This window comes from Quercus lobata, chromosome 7, assembly GCF_001633185.2.
Source record: "Quercus lobata isolate SW786 chromosome 7, ValleyOak3.0 Primary Assembly, whole genome shotgun sequence".
NCBI classification, from domain to species: Eukaryota; Viridiplantae; Streptophyta; class Magnoliopsida; order Fagales; family Fagaceae; genus Quercus; species Quercus lobata.
Window position 1 is genome coordinate 37641547 of NC_044910.1, and position 19366 is coordinate 37660912.

The 19366-nt window shown below is 33.6% G+C and overlaps 1 protein-coding gene and 1 pseudogene across 1 annotated transcript; one reads left to right on the top strand and one right to left on the bottom strand.

Annotated features, from left to right (window-relative positions):
• Window positions 1-5512: 5512 nt before the first annotated feature.
• On the bottom strand, window positions 5513-6756 carry LOC115953787 (secoisolariciresinol dehydrogenase-like). Its single transcript, XM_031071583.1, has 2 exons — window positions 6626-6756; window positions 5513-6503 (listed from the first exon to the last, which is right to left on the bottom strand). Exons 1-2 carry the CDS (start codon window positions 6655-6657, stop codon window positions 5705-5707), a joined length of 831 nt encoding a protein of 276 aa, XP_030927443.1. The 5' UTR covers window positions 6658-6756; the 3' UTR covers window positions 5513-5704.
• Window positions 6757-11068: 4312 nt separating this feature from the next.
• On the top strand, window positions 11069-19366 carry LOC115954140 (annotated as a pseudogene).

Genomic DNA, 19366 nt, shown 5'->3' on the forward strand with positions numbered 1-19366 from the left:
GTTTTCGAATGTTTTGAATTCATTAATTAAAATCACATGAAGACAAAAAACCCATGATAACACTAAAGAAAATAAACAAAATGAAAATACTAATAATAAAAGAAGAAAGAACCCACACCTACATTGTCATGAGATTTAGGTATTCACATATTAAAATAAGCTTCACTTCAAAAAGGATATATAGGGTTATATATATTGGTAGAGTTTCATTTGAAATATAATTCATTTAAATCTTATTGAAATTAAAGATATCTAATCAATGTATTTGTTTTTATCCCATAAAAATTGGAATTAAAAAAAGGTCATATGAATAGAATAAAAAAAAAAAATTGATTCAACATAACGTAACATATAAACAATTAAAAAATAAAAATAAAAAAAGAGAGAGAAAGAGAACGTTTAGATTGTGCTTATCTCTTAATAATCAAGTTTTGTAACTTGATATTCTGATAAAATAATATTAGAATAATATTAAAATTTTGAAAATTTAGCTGATAAATATTATCTAAATTAAATTTTTGTATGTTAAATATTATCCCTTAATTTAAGAAATATATCCTAAAAAATAAAAAAATAATGTTAATTAGATGATAAATATGATCTAAATTAAATTTTTGTATGGTAAATATTATCCCTTAATTTAAGAAATATATCCTAACAAATAAAAAATAATGTTAATATAATTTTATTTAATGATAAGAATAAATTAGAATCCTGGTAGTATACTATTATTTTTTAGTTCTTTAAAAATTTAAAAAAATTTCTGCAATTTGGTGAAGTCACGTGGCGCAACCACGGCGTTTAAGCGCAACTTTTATTATATAGTATACGATTTTTAGGAGATTTTGTAGGCTTGGGAAATGGGGAATTATCGTATAAAAGAGGGGAGGAGAAATCAGATTGGACACACATGCCTCTCTCTCTCCCCTCTTCTCTAACTTCTCCTTTGAGTTTTCATCATGTCTTTGCTTGACTAAACTTTTATACTTGGTTGAAGGAAACGGAAGCCTTGGAATCAATAAAATTGTGAGATCTAATTTGTTTTTACTGTTCAATTTTATGCTTTGAGTATTGGATGTTCTTCTGTACCTATTTTTATAATTGTCTCGTTTAATTACTAGGAAGCCTACTAGTTTATTATTCGTTGCAATTTACTGCTAGGTTAGATATCAAATCTGTAATTGTTTGATCTCTTTAATTTGTAAAGCAACCAAGATTTAATGATTTGCTGCGTCAGAAATTATTAGATCTTAGGAAGAACGCTCGACTAAATTAAATACAACCGCTTGTGCTTGTGTTGTTTAGTGTCATTGATCTCTCTAATTCTTAAGGTTACTACTAGATTAAACCTTTAGCGCTTGTCTTGGGTTGTTTAGTAATTAGGGTTTATTAGATCGCTTGTTTTCTAATTAACTGTGACTAAGGAGAGATAGGAAAATAGTTCTAACGGTGAATATTCAAAGTGTGAATTGATATATGCTTGCATCGATGATCAGTTATAATATTCCGATAGTGGATGTTGACTTAGACCAAGGTTTGTTTTTTTGATTGATTTCGATATTTTAATTTGAGTTGTTCCTTAGTTTTTTTTTTTTTTTTTTTACTCAAACCCTCCCCTCCTTGTTCATGTAGCATAAAACTAGGCTAGATACTCTCTGTGGAAACGATCCTTACTCGCACTACTACATTTTTTTTAGGAGTATAGGTTTTATTTTTGTTTGCCTAAGACAGCACACCACTACTTATGATAGAAGTTATAAAAGTGAGTAATTGATATATGACATGTGCCTAAACTCACTTTTTTTTTCCTGGTTGTAATGGGATGTGTCTTTTACAATTTGAATTGAAACAAGGAGCTTGGATTGGTAGTAGCATTTTGGGCCATTTATTTATTGAATGATGTTTAAGATATTACAAGTTTTTTTTTTAAAAATTTTTTTTAAAGTTTTTTTTATGAACGAGATATTACAAGTTTTACCATATAAATTTTATAAATTGATGGGTCACAAATCATAAAATGATTACTTAGACATTAATTTATTATACTTCCTTTAGTTTATGAAGATTTTGAATTAAAATTTGTAAGAGATTTAGTATTTTCCTATTCATTATATTATACTAGTAAGTTTCCCTTGTGATGCATGGATAAGATTGTAATGTTTTATGTAAGATAGTTTTGGAAAATGTTATATATATATATATATATATAAATATATATAATAGCATAATTGTTATAGAATTTTGTTAGTAATGAATTCATCTCAAAAAGCAATAACAAAAAAATTTGCCCGTAGGGGTTAGGCTAGCATGACGATGGTGGCTGCCCCTCAAATTCCTCTCTTCCTTTTTCTGACAAATGCTTTTTTAATATTAGGTCTTTTAGTTTGGTAATAGTAAAAAAATGCATTACATTTAACAATTCACAATATTTTTGTGTCTCTCTATCTTTCCCTAGGGCCTTATCTGGTTAGTTACATTAGTCCTTATTTTTTTTTTCTTTTGCTTTTGTTTTTAAAACTAAAACGGTGGGTATGTTAAAAGACACGAAGAAGAGAGAAATGTATGGTGAAATTTCAAGAAATTAATGAGATAACAGTAAAAATAAGTTAAAGTGATTTTTTGGATATCAGTAAAAAAAACCTAATGAAAAATAGGTTAAAAAAAAATGCTAAATGCAAAATTAGAGCGCCACATGGCATAACCTCATGCACTCCTGTATAGAAGTATGTTGGTCTCAAACTTTGCATAAAAAGTATAATTAAATTATGTTGGTCTCAAATTGAAATAATAAACTTGGTTTCTATAGGATTCCGATCTTCACTATTTACATCAATAGGAATTGAGTAAGCAAGAAAAGCTTAAAGAGGATTCATAGAAATTGTGGCGGGGTGAAGACTGAAACAAAGAACTAATGGTAGAATCATGATCTAGTTACTATTCACTCACACAATGAATTTTTAGAGATGGGATGTAAGGTCAATCTTTAAGTACCCCTTACAAGACAACAAATGGAAATCCGACCTAAACTATGTGTGTAGTGATTAATATTTGATTGAATAGAGCTTAGAAATGGTTAAGTGTTTTTCCTTGGGTTTAATCCAAGGATGGTAATACTATTGGATGACTTTTCTCTCTCTTCTTCTCCTTCTCTCAAAAAACTAGACCTCCCTTTCCTTTGATCCAGGTGCTTCTCGATTTTATATAACTTAGCAAGGATGCATCTGGATCTTACATTTGGAGGGTCATGATCAGATTTTCTTGATACTTATCCCATTAAGACCTTACTAGAAAGTTTTTACACTAGAATATGAGTTTGGGGGAACACTGTTCATGGTCATTTCTCCATTAATGCGGCTAGTTAAGTGCTTACAGTGCATTTAATGTGCAGGGGATGTCTGCCTTGTCCTTCCTTTTTCTTCTCTTCCTTGTTTAATACCAAGTTACCTTTGCCCCACTTGGGATTGCATCGTGCTGCCTTCGTTCTTGATTCTCGGCCTCCCGAGGTTAAGTAAGAGCCCTCAGCACCCCCATCAACTGCAACATTCCGAACTCCTTATGAGTTAAACAGGTCCTTTCCAAGGATACTTTGTGGAGTTCCCCTCCTTGGAAATGCACTTTCCTACTTTATTAACTGCTTTGGATCCTCATCCCCCCACAGAAATGAACATCTAAATAAACGTAGATTTGCTATAATAAGTAAAATAAGTACATATTGTTAGCCACAATTTTTTTTTTTTTTTTTTAAATTTAAAAACTATATAAATCAGGAACTAACAATAATTAAATGAAGTAACAATTACAGTAAAAAGATCACATATGGCATACCCTTGTTGCTCATGGATTTGATTGAATAAATATATCATTGATTTTGCCATTGAAATTCTATTTTAAGCCAAACCATGTAAATACTATAGTAAGACTTTTTTTTTTTTTTTTTTAAAATGGTAAGCATCTAACTAAAAGTTTCTGTAGTCCTCTCTAGTTTCTACTATATGGTATATTGAAATTATATTTGTATTATAGATTATATGCCAAATATTTTTGGTTGGAATCCTATAAATCGTTTAGATTTTCAAAAAGGACATATGCTACCAGAATCTATAACTGAAATATCTCAATTATGATCATCTATATACTTATGATGGACCTACCACTTTCATGCATTTGCTTATAAAAAAAGTAAAAAAAATAAAAGCACCTGCAATCAAAGGCATCACAAACAGTTTGGTCCAACTTGCTATGGATTTCTTAATCGGTTGTAGGAGCATATCAAAAGTCATTGCAACAAATTGGTTTTCATACTTAGTACCATAGCATCACTGACAACTCAAAATTTAATATGAATATAGTTGAATGCAATATGACTATTAGTGACTATATCATATTGCATACCATTTGACATTTTTTGTAAAACACCAAGAGAAGTACTTGTTATCTTAGAAGACAATCTTTCCAATGTGTAGCCCATTGGTAAAATTGAATACTACCTTCAATTTGGGGAATCCCAATATACCACTCAAAATGAGAGAGAGAGAGAGAGAGAGAGAGAGAGAGAGAGAGAGAGAGAGAGAGAGAGAGAGAGAGAGAGAGAGTAGTGGGATTGTTGAGGTTAGATTGTACAATTCCCTTTTTTTTTTTTTTGTATATTTTCCTTAACTGTACATCTCCATTAGTTTACATAAGATGGTTGAATTAAGACTTGAAAAATGAGTAGAAACGTTGGTTTTGTTAGATGGAATCACTGAATCCTAATTGCAAACTGTTGTTTTTAAAGAAGCTGAAAAGTGTGTAGTCTGAAGGGAAACTTGTACGGAGGAAGAGAATTTCTAAGTGAGTCAAGATCTTGTCTTTTTAGTTTCATCTACTCGTGGGGGAGGAAAAAGCGAGTTTGTAAGTGGGTTAGAGTCTTGACTCTCATTTACATGTGAGAAAGGATAATGCTTGGGTCATAATATGTAAGAGAATAAGTGGGTTGAAGCTTTTCATAAAATTTGGTCTAATTTTTAATAGTAGCCCACCTTTTAGATAACGGAAACGGGATGATCTTTTGGATAACAATAAAAAAAACTTAAAGAAAAAGGGTAAAAAAAAGATAATAAAATATTAGAGCATCACATGGTAGTAACTTATAAATTCTTGCACGAGTTCTTTGCTTTTATATATATATATATATATATATATATATTGAATACGGATTATAAGATGGATTGAACATCGGATAATGTGCCTTTATATTTTGTGGGCTCATTTGTCATATAGATATGAGACATACTTCTGATTTTGATTGAAAAAAACATGTGCATGCGTCCAGTACAGATTGTGATAACTTTAGACATATTTGATTATAAAAATATCTTATAGTTTTGTTTGTACATAGCATGTCGGTATACACTTTACTCGATTTTTGTGAGCTTTTTGATTGACATCTTTCCTTTATTCATTTGATTCTGAATGAATTCATTCGAATGCAGAGCAAGAAAGAACAACATTAAGAATTAATAATCACCACAAAAATTACATCTTGAAATGTTACAACTCCTAATTTCATTTCATTTCATTTGGGTCGAAGTTACAACTCATCTTCATTCAAAACTATAGCATATTTTCTCAACATATTAATTGGACTGCATAAGCATATAGAAGATAAATACAAAACTTGATGAGAAAAAAGAATACAATGGAGTTGGACTAATACAAAACTAGCTCAAGAAAAAAGGCTTTTCATTGCCATTGGAAATGACGGATTGATTGCACTATAACCTCCATCAACCACAAGATTGAGCCCACTCACATACTTCGACTCATCGCTTGCCAAATAGAGTGCTGCCTCTGCAATATCTTTTGGCTCAGAAACTACTCCTTTCAAGTTTGCTGCCTCACAAATCACCTCATCCAGCTTGGTCTTATCCGTTGTCCCCAAAGTTTGAGTCAACATTGGTGTTGCGGTTGCAAATGGAGATATACAATTAACTCTTATCCCATACTGTCCCAACTCTGCAGACAAGTTCTTAGCCAACCCTACAATAGCATACTTGGATGCTGTGTATGCATGTGGCCCACTGAAGGAAATTACCGAAGCTGAGCTTGATGTGAAGAGAATGCACCCTTTCTTGGCTGGAATCATTACCCTGGCAGCATGCTTGGCCCCCAAGAAAGAACCAAACACATTGACATCAAACACCCTCTTGAATTCTTCGTTGTTTGTAGCTAAGATTCTTGGATCCATACTGCCTGCAGTGCCAGCATTATTGTACATAATATCAAGCTTTCCATACTTGGAGATAGTGAAGTCCACGAGATTCTGGACATCAGAGTCACTAGTTACATCGCAATGGACAAAAGAGATGGTTTCTTCAGGGCCAAGGTCTTTGCAGAGGGAGTGGCCAAGGTCATCTTGAATATCTGCAATTACTACCTTTGCACCATGTTGGACAAATAGCCTTCCTGTGCTCTCTCCTAAGCCGCTGGCACCACCAGTTATTATGGCCACCTTTCCTTCCAACCTGCAATATGTTGCAAACAAATATGGTTATTTTGTAACTTCATTTTGTTCCTCTCTTACATAGTGAAATGATAAAGGCTGTGACAGTGAGTTCATGAACTTCAACCAAAGGAGGGGTTGTACCTTTTAGCAATGGGCGTTGAAGAAGTACTCATCTTTTTCCTTGGGTGAGTGTGCTACTTTATTTGATCTTTAATAGTGCGGAAACCACATTATATGCTATTAAAGAAGATGGTTTTTAATTCTCAGTTGTTGGGTTTCTTTTAGGTGGGTGTGCGGTACTTAAGATCATTTAAGAAGCGGAAAGTATCTCCTTTTGACAGCTTTAAAACATTGAGATGAATTTTTTTTTTTTAATATTTTTAAAAATACAAGAACAGGAAAACATTAACTATAGTTACTTTTCCAGAAAATACATGAAAGTTTTTAGAAGCCATTCAAGGTTTTATTTAAAATAATGTTCAGAGCTCTTTGAACCTGAGTATTTCCTTAGATGTGTATAGTCCTTTGTTCCACAGACAGAAGATAATTATATATAAAAAAAATCTCTAAAGACTGACCTTAAGATAGCAGCTAAAAGTTTAAGATTCAGGATCTCATATATGTCATAAGATTTTGAAAACCACTATACTAACATCTTTTGGAAGTCATTCTATAGTTAACCAGTACACTTCTGCTAGCACATTTGACATTACTAGGAAAATGTTTAATACTGAGAGTTAAACTTGCTGCTCACAAACTGTTTTACACGCACCCACAAAACAACTGAAATCAATATTACTATGAAACTGTTTATTATTAAGAGTTAAACTTGTTGCGTACAAATTGTTTTACACATATTTGAAAAAACAACTGAACCCGTAACTTAAATTCATTATTTTCAAAACAGTTTGTGTGTACTAAGTGTGTGTTTGGCAAAAAATTAAAAAAGTCTACTTATTTTACTATTTAGCTTATTTTTGCTATTATTCATGGGTTCTATTGTGCTTTTTGTTATTATTTATGAGTTTTACTATACTATTTCAGCTAACTTTTACCTTTATCTACAGTACTTTCAGCAAAAAATTTTTAATTTTAACAAAATAAACAGATCCCAAACAGACCTAAATTGCATTTTGTATCACATAATCTCTTCTACCACTTGACAGTGTCAGAGCAGAATCCCTTTAGAAAAAGCTGTCAACTTGTGATTCCTTGCAATAAGATTAGCGTTTCCCTAACAAATAAGTGTGTGTTTGCTCTAAATTAAAAAGCTAGTTTATTTAACTATTTAGTTTATTTTTGCTATTATTTATGAATCTTATTATACTTTTTGGAACTATTTATGAGTCTTACTATATTATTTCAGTTAATTTTTATCTTTATCTACCATACTTTTAACAGTTTTTTTTTTTAATTTTAACAAAAATAAACAAATTTCAAACACGCCTAAATATTCCAAGGTGCAGCGTAAAAAGCATCTTATCCTTGCTCTCAAATCAAAGCCTTTCCATAGCTCTTTTTGTTCCCTAGGGTTGGCCCAATAGAACACAGGAATTGTTGCTTGTGTCTCATAGTGCAGACACGACAAAAAAAGAAGAAACAAACACAACCTGCAATGCAAAAGAGGATCCTAATAAAAAAATATAATCACGAAGAACGATTTGGTTCCGTTAAACAGATTCCCGGGTGCTAGGAGCCAACTTTGATGGTTTTTCCATCTGAAAATTAAATAAATTACTTGTCAAATATTTTATTGCAAATTGGATAGTTAAGTACAATCTCAACATTGAATATAGACAGTCAAAGATTGAAATGGTAGGTAAGATCTTATCAAGGTTTAACTTAAATGGATAGAGATCATTTATTTAAAGTTTTCAAGCCGACCATTTTTTTAAGAATATTATTTTTTGGGCACGGGTGGTGCACTTTTGGTTTTGGTCCATTATCTAGTTAGATTATTATAATTTATAAGGTATTAAGCTAACTCTTTTTGGTAATTAAGGCCAAAATCAAACTAAAAAGTATTTGGTACAAGTTGAACACTAAACTCCATAGGATTATCAAAGTTAACAAAGCCCTGAATACCTATTTGCTTCTATGTTTACATCGTAAGAGGGATCCTTTGTAATCATCCACTAGTAATATCAAACCAGGGTATTCTTTAACAGCACTAAAAAAAAAAAAGACAACAAACTACAAAGACCTAATGGAAAAAAAAAAATTTCCATGACAATCAGTGCTTGTGATAGAGAACCAATGGGTTGCAATTAGCTTGCAACCACTCTAGGAGAGAAAGGCCAAACGAGGAAATACAAGGAAAGGCTCTAGAGTCACAATAATCTCTCAACAAATGTATAATCGATTCCACCCCCAAGCCACACCGTGTGCATAAAGGAGACACATTCAAGCCTCAAGAAGCCATGACTTTCCTTGCAATAATGCTAGCTGTTATGTAGACAAAGCCAAATAAAAAGCTTCAACCTAGGGGTCATCCGTATTTCAATACATGTTTTCGTCTTATAAAAGAGAATTAGGAATGCTATTCCAATCAACTACCTTGAGGTTTGGGCTAATGCCTAACATATCCAAGAAAATTAAAAAAAATAACCAAATTGGTCCTTAAACACAAACAGTTTGTAATGCTCTTTGTGTCCTCTACTTAAAACAAATTTATACTACAGTTTTTTTATTAACAAGACTGCAACTTTACATCATTTCTTGCTTTTTCCAATGCCAATAAGTGCTCTTTAAGCAAAAAGAAATTGTTAGGACATATGTGATTCACTTGTTAGGAACATATGTCACTATTTTATGTAATTGACTAATCTTTTGACAAAACGTACTTTACTTGTATTTGGATAGATCTAGGATGTGGTTTAATATTTCAAGAAACTATGTTTCAAGATCAAGTGTTGAAGACATGCAAGTTTGTCCAAGATTCAAGTTGAAGAAGTGCTGTTCATTAAAACTCGACAGCTAGCTATCCATCGAGCTTAAGAAGCTGTTCCAGCCCCGTGGCTCTATAGTTGCTCAACAACATCTCGACAGACAGGTATCTGTTGAGCTTTATGAAAAACAAATTCCAGTTCTGTTTTGACTCTAATTCGTGATTATGTGTTTGAGCTTTCTTTTCTTCTAACCCTAGATATATAAAAGGATTATTTTAAGGGTCGTCAAAGTGTACACAAGTTGCACAAGTGTTGAGCAAAGTTTGTTCAAGCAATTTGTAACCGGAGACAAAGTTTGCCCTAGTTCATCATTCTTGTGAAGAAGTTGTTATGTTTGTGCACCGTAGGGTTTTGTGACCAAACATCTTCTTGATTTTCATCGTTGGGATGAACTGAAGAACTTTGCAACCAACAACCTTCTCTAGTTGGTAATTGAAGTTGCGTACTGGGATTCGTGCATTTGTTAGTCACGTACTTGAGAGCTGTGCATCAAAAGGGGAAATTGTCACTATAGAACAAGTCCAATTGAGTATTGAGATAAGGGTTCAACCGTAGGTTGGTATAAGGTACTGAGATTCCTTTATTTGTAACCGCTTGTTTTGATAATAGTGGAATTTCGGAAGTGGGGACCTGAAAATCACCTGGTGGGGTTTTTGCCGTTAGGTTTTCCCCATTCATAAACAAATCACCGTGTCAAATTTTTTTTCAGCTACATAATTAGTTTATTGGTGATTTGTTTGTGCTACCACACATTTACATGTTAATTTGATTAATTAATAAACTTGGCTAATAAATCAATTAATTAATCACAATGGGTCAATTAGTTTTTGGCCTATTAGAAACTACAATATAAATTTTGCCCTCTACCTAAAATAAATTTTTACCACAAACTGCCACCTTTTTGTGAAGAGAGCAGTACATAGTAGCCTGTCAAAAGAAAGCATATTTGGTCAGTGCACTAAATCAGCAAATATTTGGACTGCCAAAAGAAACTAGAACATATTAGAATTATCAACAAAAACTAAATAAGCTCTTTTTCAAGTAATAAATATTACTTCAATCACTGGATATTTTAGCAAATTTGTAATATCAAGAACTAATTTGTACCTAGATAAAAAAAGGAACTAATTTGTACCTCTCCTTTAAGACTTTCACAGAAACCCTCTTTCTCTTTGCATAGTCTGAAATTATTTTATGAGTAAATGTTGCGTAGATCTTTGCTAAGACTGAAATTGGGTTAGCATTTCTTTTTGTTTATAGAGCACTATTGGCACCGGGGAAAGCAAGAAAGTAGCTGAGGAAATCAATTTCTTCATTTTTATAAATTTCCATTAAACTATCTCAATACCAAAACTTTTGTATATGATTTCTGTAGCATTTCAGGCTAGTCGCCTCATTCAAAACTAAGACTTCACCTATTTGCTGCTATGTAGAATCTTAATACATAACAAGAAGCATCATAGAAGAAGTAAGGATTTCGTTTCTTTCTCCTTCCTGTTTCCTTTTTTAATCTGCTTAAGTTGCATATAATTGATCCTCTCCCCTATAAAGTAGCAACAAACAATGAAGGGTACATTCACAAACGTAACTTTCATCTACAATTTGGCGAAGATTTCACATCAATTTTAAGGAAAAGATGAGTGCTAATTCTTCAGCAACTGCCATCACCAACAGGTACGTATTACTATAACAAATTAAACTTTTATAAACTCCGTGTTCTCTAATTCACAGTCTTTCTATCATTTATATTTTATTAAAAACTAGCTAAGAGTTTAGACTAATAAGTTTTAGTTTCCTTATCTCTTTCTCCTTGCAGATTAGAAGGTAAGGTAGCATTAATAACCGGCGGTACGAGTGGCATAGGTAAGACCACTGCAAGGCTTTTTGTTTGACATGGTGAAAAGGTCTTAATAGCAGATATCCAAGACGAGCTTGGCCACTCAGTTTGCAAAGACATAGGCTCTGAATCCATCTCTTACATCCATTGTGATGTAACAAATGAATCTGATGTCGAAAAGGCCGTGGACATGGCTATATATATATCCAAAGTATGGAAAGCTTGATATCATTGAATCAGGAATTTTAGAATTAGAAAATGAAGATTTCAAAAGGTTTTTAGACGTGAATGTTTTCAGTGCTTTCTTGGGCGCCAAGCATGCTGCTAGGGTTATGATTCCAGCTAAAATAGGAAGCATTCTCTTCACCTCAAGCATTGCTTCAGTAATGGCTGATGATGTTCCATGTTGGGTTAAGATAAATTGACCTCGGTTAATTAATTCAATTACCCAAGTTGGTTAATTAATTCAAATTACATGCAAATCGTGGAGGCACCAACAAATCACCAAATAAAATAAATGCAGTGAAAATTAAATTGATTTGGTGATTTGTTGACAAATAGAGAAAACCTCTCACAAGGCAAAAACCTTACTTGGTGATTTTAAGGTCACCACTCCCAAGAATCTACTAATTAACAATTAAGTGGTTACAAGTATAAGTAATCTTACCACTACCCTGACCTATTTCAAAATACGAACCTACAGTTGAATCCTTACTCCAATACCCAATTTGACTTGATCTTATTGTAGTCTTTTTTCCATTGATACAAAAATCTCTAATCTGTGACTAACACTTTTGCACAGATTCTAATATATGACTAACTCCAGCAACTTGAATGGATGTTGTTGGCTACAAAGTTCTTCACTTCATCAATAATGAAGACCAGGAAGCACTTGGTTACAAAACTCTATGGCGTATAAATGCAGTAGCTTCTCACAAAGAAAATAAAGCTCTTGGTCTTTGTTTTCGTGTGTGACGGCTTTTAAAATAAGCTTTATATATGTCTAGGGTTGTGAGAAAAAAAACCCTAAACAAATACATCAACATGGACCAAAATTCAGATCTGGAAATTCTGAATTTGTAAAGCTCGATAGATCAAGTTAGTGTCGAACTTGCCCAATATATCTCGATAGATGCCATCTGTTGAGCTATCTACTGAGTTTCAGTAAAACAGCTTTTCTTCAATTGTTTATTAGATCAATCTTCATGTCTTTAATACAACCATTTATTGTGTATCAAACCCAACTTAGATCTACCCACTTTACAAGTAAAATGCATTTTGACAAAGGATTAACCAATTACATATAAAATATGATCCTAACATTCCATATTCATACGTGGTGAATGTTTAAATAGTGTATAAAACACCTTGAATGTTTAGACCCCTAAATTAAAATTACCAATTAAAGCTTATTATCAAACAATGTATGTGCGGAATATGAAAATAAGCTAAAACAGAATTGATAAAACAATCTAAATCAAATAAAATCACAACCACAGCAGAAATTAAATGGTAAAGATTAAGGGAAGAGAGATGCAAATACAAAGGCAACACAGCGATGTGTTATGGAAGAGAAAACCGAAGTCTTCGATGTAAAACCTCTCCGCCGCCCTCCAAGTGGTCAATAATCCATTAGAGAATGAAGTTGGGATACATGAACAGCATAAGACCCTCCAAGCCTAATCTACCTAGTGTACCTAATCCCTCCAAGTTTCTTGCTCCAACGAGGTTACGCCGAATCTTTGTCTTCTTTAGCTTATCGGATTCCGCTATTGCCCATAGCATCAACCAATATCAATTGGTCCCTTCCTAACTGCTTCCCAAGCACCAAATAATTTTCTCACAGATATGAGTATGGTGAGAAATTTTTTTGGCTAATTTACCTCTCAAGGATGTATCACTAGAGTGGGTGAGAGTAGAGGAATTTGGAAAATAAAAGGATGAAGATTGTGGATGAGTCAATCTTATTTTTCTCTAGGGTTTTTCTCTCAAAATTCTCTCTGGAAGCTCTCTACAATACATGGGTATAAGGGTTATTTATACTGGTGTGTGTTTGAAATGCGAAAGGTTAGTTTTTCCTAAACAGAGTGCTCTGGCAACTTGACCTCGTGACTTGACTGAGTCGCGAACTAATTGCCTGGCCAGATTGAAAGTTTTGTCCTGTAGTGCATTTGCTGGTGTGACTCTTCATCTCCTCTGCATGCTTCACACGTGTGCTAGCTTTGGCGACTTGCCAGCTATAAGCCAGTCGTGAGATCCAATCGCGAGGCCTTGCTGAATGCACACTTTTGAGCTTTTCTTCACACTCTCTCACACACTACCCTTATATGAATCTCACCTAAATATAGGGTTTCTAAATGTTGAAAAGCAAATTTGGTACAGAATAAAGCCAACAAGATTGTTGATTAAATTCAGTCTTACAATCTCCTCCTTTGGCTATTCCGTGACAAAACCCTAAAACAAACTCTAGACTTAACATGTGAGTTGGGAACAGTTAAACAAACTCATTCACACCTAACTCTAGAATCTGTGTAGCTCTTGAACCATATAAACAAGTATCTCTTGAAAAACAACAACACAATATGATCACTGTATGCAGAAAACTTGTAATGCATATGGAGCTAGCACAATGCGATCAAGTAATATAGATTAAAGCAGTAAAGCATGGCTTGACCAAAAATGAACAATCACTATAAATAGTGACTACAATGCTCATTCACACAAGGAATGAACATCCAGACATGCAAGCTAATAAGCTCAATGCAAAGTGTATCATTTGCATGACCAACACTTAATCGATACAACATCACAAGGAAATTGTATTAAGGATATAAAATCCAATAAGGGCACAAGAGTGATATAATTAAAGAAAATGTATAACATTTAATAACAAGTACTAAGCTACAAAGCATGGGTACAAAGTAAAAAATATTTTTAATAGCTAAGCATAATCATGAACTATGAGCAAAGCAAAAACATAGTTAATATAACACAAAGCTATTTCTCTCTTTCTCCCACGATCATATCACTCCCCCTATCATGAATCATAGAAGCTGAGATGAACTTGGAACATATATACTTGTAACCTGAAACATTTGCACAAAACACATTAGACCCTCAAGGTAAAGCAAGTAACAAAAGGACAAGTATAATGTAACAAGAAAATTGTGATCAAGTAAACATGATGTGAAACATATGAACAACTTGATCATATGCCAAAACAGTCATAAAGAAATGACTACAATGATCACATAGTAAGGCAAATGATCATCCGAACATGCATTCAATTAAGCACAATAGCATAAGGATGTATGCATGTCCAACATACAAACACGATGCAATGAGAATAACAAAGCATAGATATTAAACATAATTCAAAGCATTATAAAGCAAACAAGAAAATGAACATAAAGAAACACAAACAAAACAAAGTTTTCTTATTAACACAATGTCTTCTCCCCTTTGGTATATGCATCTCCCTATGTAATATCTTTCTGCCTACAAATGTGCACAAGAAATATAATTTCTCTCCCTAAAAATGTGCACAAGAGTCATATAGAAATGACAAAACTCTCCGGTATACTACTCTAGAGTATATTCTCCCCCTTTTTGACATGAATAGACAAAGGGGTCAAGGAGAAAAAAAAGGCAAGAGATGAAGGTACGAACAATGATAATGATGCATGAGGGGTGCGAGATGAATGCGAAAAAGAAGCTCAAATCTAAGACAAAATAAAATGCTACAAAGCATAAGGTAAACATGACATACTAAGATGAAGAAACAAGATATAAATCAATGCATGACAAGGGTAGCAAATGTGCATGCAAGAGGTGGCTATGTGCAATGCATGACCAAAGCATGGAAAATGCACATGTGGGGCAAGGTGTATTAAATACACAACTAATGCGCCAAACAAGCGAAACCCCAAACAAGTGAGAAAATGCCTAAGAGGCATTTTATCAAATACCTAGCATGCAAACAATGCATGAACATCATGAAATCCACCTTTAATACATGTTCTTTTTGCCACAAGGGGCCAACATCCAAAGCAAATCCAAAAGAAACCAATCCCATACAAAAATTTGACAAAAATTAAGTTTCCCCAACCCCTATGATGAAAATCCCAACCAAGAGCATAAAAACTCTCCAAAACATAATCTAAGGATCAAAATCAAAGAAAAGAGTTTAGAATTACCTTATAGATGTTAATGGAATGAAACCCATTCAAATTGATTGGGTTTTGATGTAAAAATATTGAAAGAGGGGTATTAGAGAGGATGGGAGAGGTTTAAAATAGGTTTCCCACGAAAAGCTCTTTAAAAAGTTGTTTTTGGGCATTTCGCGATTGGTGAGTCGCGAGATGAGTCACGAGTGATTCGTGAAACCATTCTGTGTAAGCTTGTGATTGGATTTCGCGACTAGACAAGTCGCCAAAATGAGTAGCCAAAACTTGCTACTCATAAGAGTAGCTAGAATGAGTAGCCAAAAATTCTGACACCTGTTTTTCAACACAAAACATGTTTAAACAATGAAAAACCAAGTAAGTTCTAAACATGAACACAAAGAGTGATAAAAATCACTTCCAAATACATATAAAATGATCAAAAATCTTTTTGGTTTGATTCATATATAGATGAGCACACATACATCACATTTAGACAAGTACAATTGAATAAATGAATAAGGCATTCATTGAACATTAGACATGTGTGTTGTGTGTGTGTATCAAATGTGAAATAGTCCTTAGTATAGAATGAAGTTTCAATGATCAATTCAATAAAGTCATATACAACTAGTACTAAGTCAAGTGGTCTATCTCAATTATAGAAATGAACATATATGACCTCCCATAAGAAAATGATTACATATCTTTGAAGCTTTTCATTTAACTTCTTTACAATTCATAACATTTGATCATTTTGAATCAATACATCTCATTTTGAGATTGATGCCTGATATTTTTGATATTTCAATTTGATGAACAAGCCTTTGATTTTTGGGCATCATACATTTTCATAAAAGTCGCTTTCCTTTTTTCCTAGTCGAACACTAGTATGTGCGATGACTTTTGCAACTCATTATCTCTTTTCATATTGAGATTTACATTGGTTGAGCTCTTTAAGCCAAAAAAAAAAAAAAAATAATAATAATAAATAAAGAGTGGCAAGAGATATAGGCACAAGTCTACACATGTATCAAAACCAACAAGACTATTGACTAATCATTCATGACAAACTTGAAGATCGATTTACAACAATCACACATAGATGTCAAGATTTTTCTCACAGAGATATAAATGCATAAAGAACAAGCTAAGCTCGTAAATGCACAAAGCCATTTATACGGAGGTATAAGGCAAAACTCACGTGTGATATGTGATTAAACATATACGATCGAGCTTTTTGAATTTTTCACTTTTTATGTGGTTTTGGATTTTTACTCACACAAAACTAAAACATAATAGTAAGATCAAAACAGAAACAATGCATAAAAAGAAATGCAAGATGCACAAAATGCATGAAGATATGACATTCAATGCATGAAGGGTCCTACAAAGATTGAAAGAATTAGATCAAGGACCAAAAGCTCAACCATAGGAACCCTTTCTCATCCAAACGGAACAATTGTTTGGAATGAATGTCTCATGAAAAGTGAGACAAGGGTTGGAAGAATGAGAATCGAAGATGCACATAGATAAGGAGTTAAGAGCATTAAACATTTTCTTTAACAACATGCTATTTTCACTCAAATCCGGTTTACCCTTTTTAGCACAACTTCCATGAAGCTCAAGTTTCTCTTTTCTTTTGATTCTTTTAAGATCATGAAACTTAGAACAATGAGGTCTTAGATGAACAAAAGCACCACAATGGTGACACACAATGTGTTTAGGTCCACTAGACTTTTTGGGAATGGATCTAGCAACTTGGTTTTGTTTTCTCTTCAACTTATGACATTGAGTTCTTATATGACTAATCACACCACAATGGTGACAAGTTGGAACAAACTTAAATCCATTCAAAACCTTAGGTTGAGACCTAAACGGAGGCTTTGACTTAAGAGCCTTTCTCTCCTCCTTTTGATTTCTTTTGTGTGGAGGAATGTACACCGATTTGTCCTTTGAGTAGAACACACAATAGGCACAAAATCGGGTACCACAACATGATTGCAACAAATATTATCATCCTTTTTAGCAATAGGTTCAGCAATCAAACACTTGGCATGCATTTTTAGAGATTCATTCTCACATTTTAATTCATCAACAAGTTTGTTAGACAAAACAAGTTTAGCATCCAAGTCCATATTCAAACATTCAAAATCTTTTAGCTTTTCAAGAGAATTTTCAGCAAGTTTCTTAAATTTTTCAACCAATTTGTTGGATTCATTGAGCTTAGCAATCAAATCATCTTTTTCACAAAATAACTTGCTCAAATCTTTATGAAACTTCTTAACCTTTTTCTTGAAGAGTTTGATGTTAGGAATATCAACAACACCCAAAGATTCATGTAACATAGCATCACAATCATGAGGATCATCACTCATAGAAACATTTTCACAAACATGTGGCATGTTTCATTCATCAACATCCAAAACATGCATAAAGGCATATAAAGCACTATTCATGGCAAATAACACAAGGCATCAAGGATCACACTTAGGTATTTAAACCACAGCAAGTGCACCCATTTTGATACCAATTGAATGTTCAAATAGTGTGTAAAACACATTGAACGTTTAGACCCTCAAATTACAAATTACCAATTAAAGCTTATTATCAAACAATGTACGTGCAGAATGTGAAAATAAGCTAAAACAGAATTGATAAAATAATCTAAACCAAATAAAATCACAATCACAGCAGAAATTTAATGACAAAGATTAAGGGAAGAGAAATGCAAACACAAAGACAACACAACGATGTGTTATCATAGAGGAAATCGAAGTCCTCAACGTAAAACCTCTCCACCGCCCTCCAAGCGGTCAATAATCCACTAGAGAATGAAGTTGGGATACATGAACAACAGAAGACCCTCCAAGCCTAATTTACCCAGTGTACCTAAGCCCTCCAAGTTTCTTACTCCAACGAGGTTACGCTGAACCTTTGTCTTCTCTAGCTTACTGGGTTCCGCTATAGCCCATAGTATCAACCAATATCAATTGGTCCCTTCCTAACTGCTTTCCAAGCACCAAATAACCTTCTCACAGATACGAGTATAGTGAGAAAAAGTTTTGGCTAATGTACCTATCAATGATGTAATAATGGAGAGGGTGAGAGTAGAGGAATTTGGAGAATTGAAGGATGAAGATTGTGGATGAGTCAATCTTATTTTTCTTTAGGGTTTTTCTCTCAAAATTCTTTCTAGAAGCTCTCTACAATACATGGGTATAAGGGGCATTTATACTGGTGTGTGTTTGGAATGCGAAAGGTTAGTTTTTCCCAAACAGAATGGTCTGGCGACTTGACCTCGCGACTTGACTGAGTTGTGAGTTTAAGTCGTAAGCTAACTGCTTGGCTAGATTGGAAGTTTTATCTTGTAGTGCTTTAGCTGGCATGACTCTTCAACTCCTCTGCATGCTTCACACGTGTGCTAGCTTTGGTGACTTGCTAGCCACGAGCTAGTCACGAGATCCAGTTGCAAGGCCCTGCTGAGTGCACACTCTTGAACTTTTCTTCACACTCTCTCACACACTACTTTTACATTAATCCCATCTAAATACAGGGTTTCTAAATGCTAAAATACAAGTAAATTTGGCACGGAATAAAGCCAATAAGATGGTTGATTAAATTCAACTTTACATGTGGCATCAAAGCATGCTGTGGTGGGAATGGCTAAGAACTTGAGCGTGGAGTTAGGACAGTATGGAATAAAAGTTAATTGTGTGTCTCCTTTTGCAACTGCAACTCCTATGCTAAGAAAAGCTATATAGGGATGATGGAGAAGAATAAGGTGGAGGATGTGGTTTCATTGTGTGCAAACTTGAAGGGAGTGGTATTGGAGCTTGAAGATATTGCTGTGGCAATGCTATATTTGGGAAGTGATGAGTCTAAGTATGCGAGTGGGATGAACCTGGTTGTTGATGGGGGTTATAGTCTTACT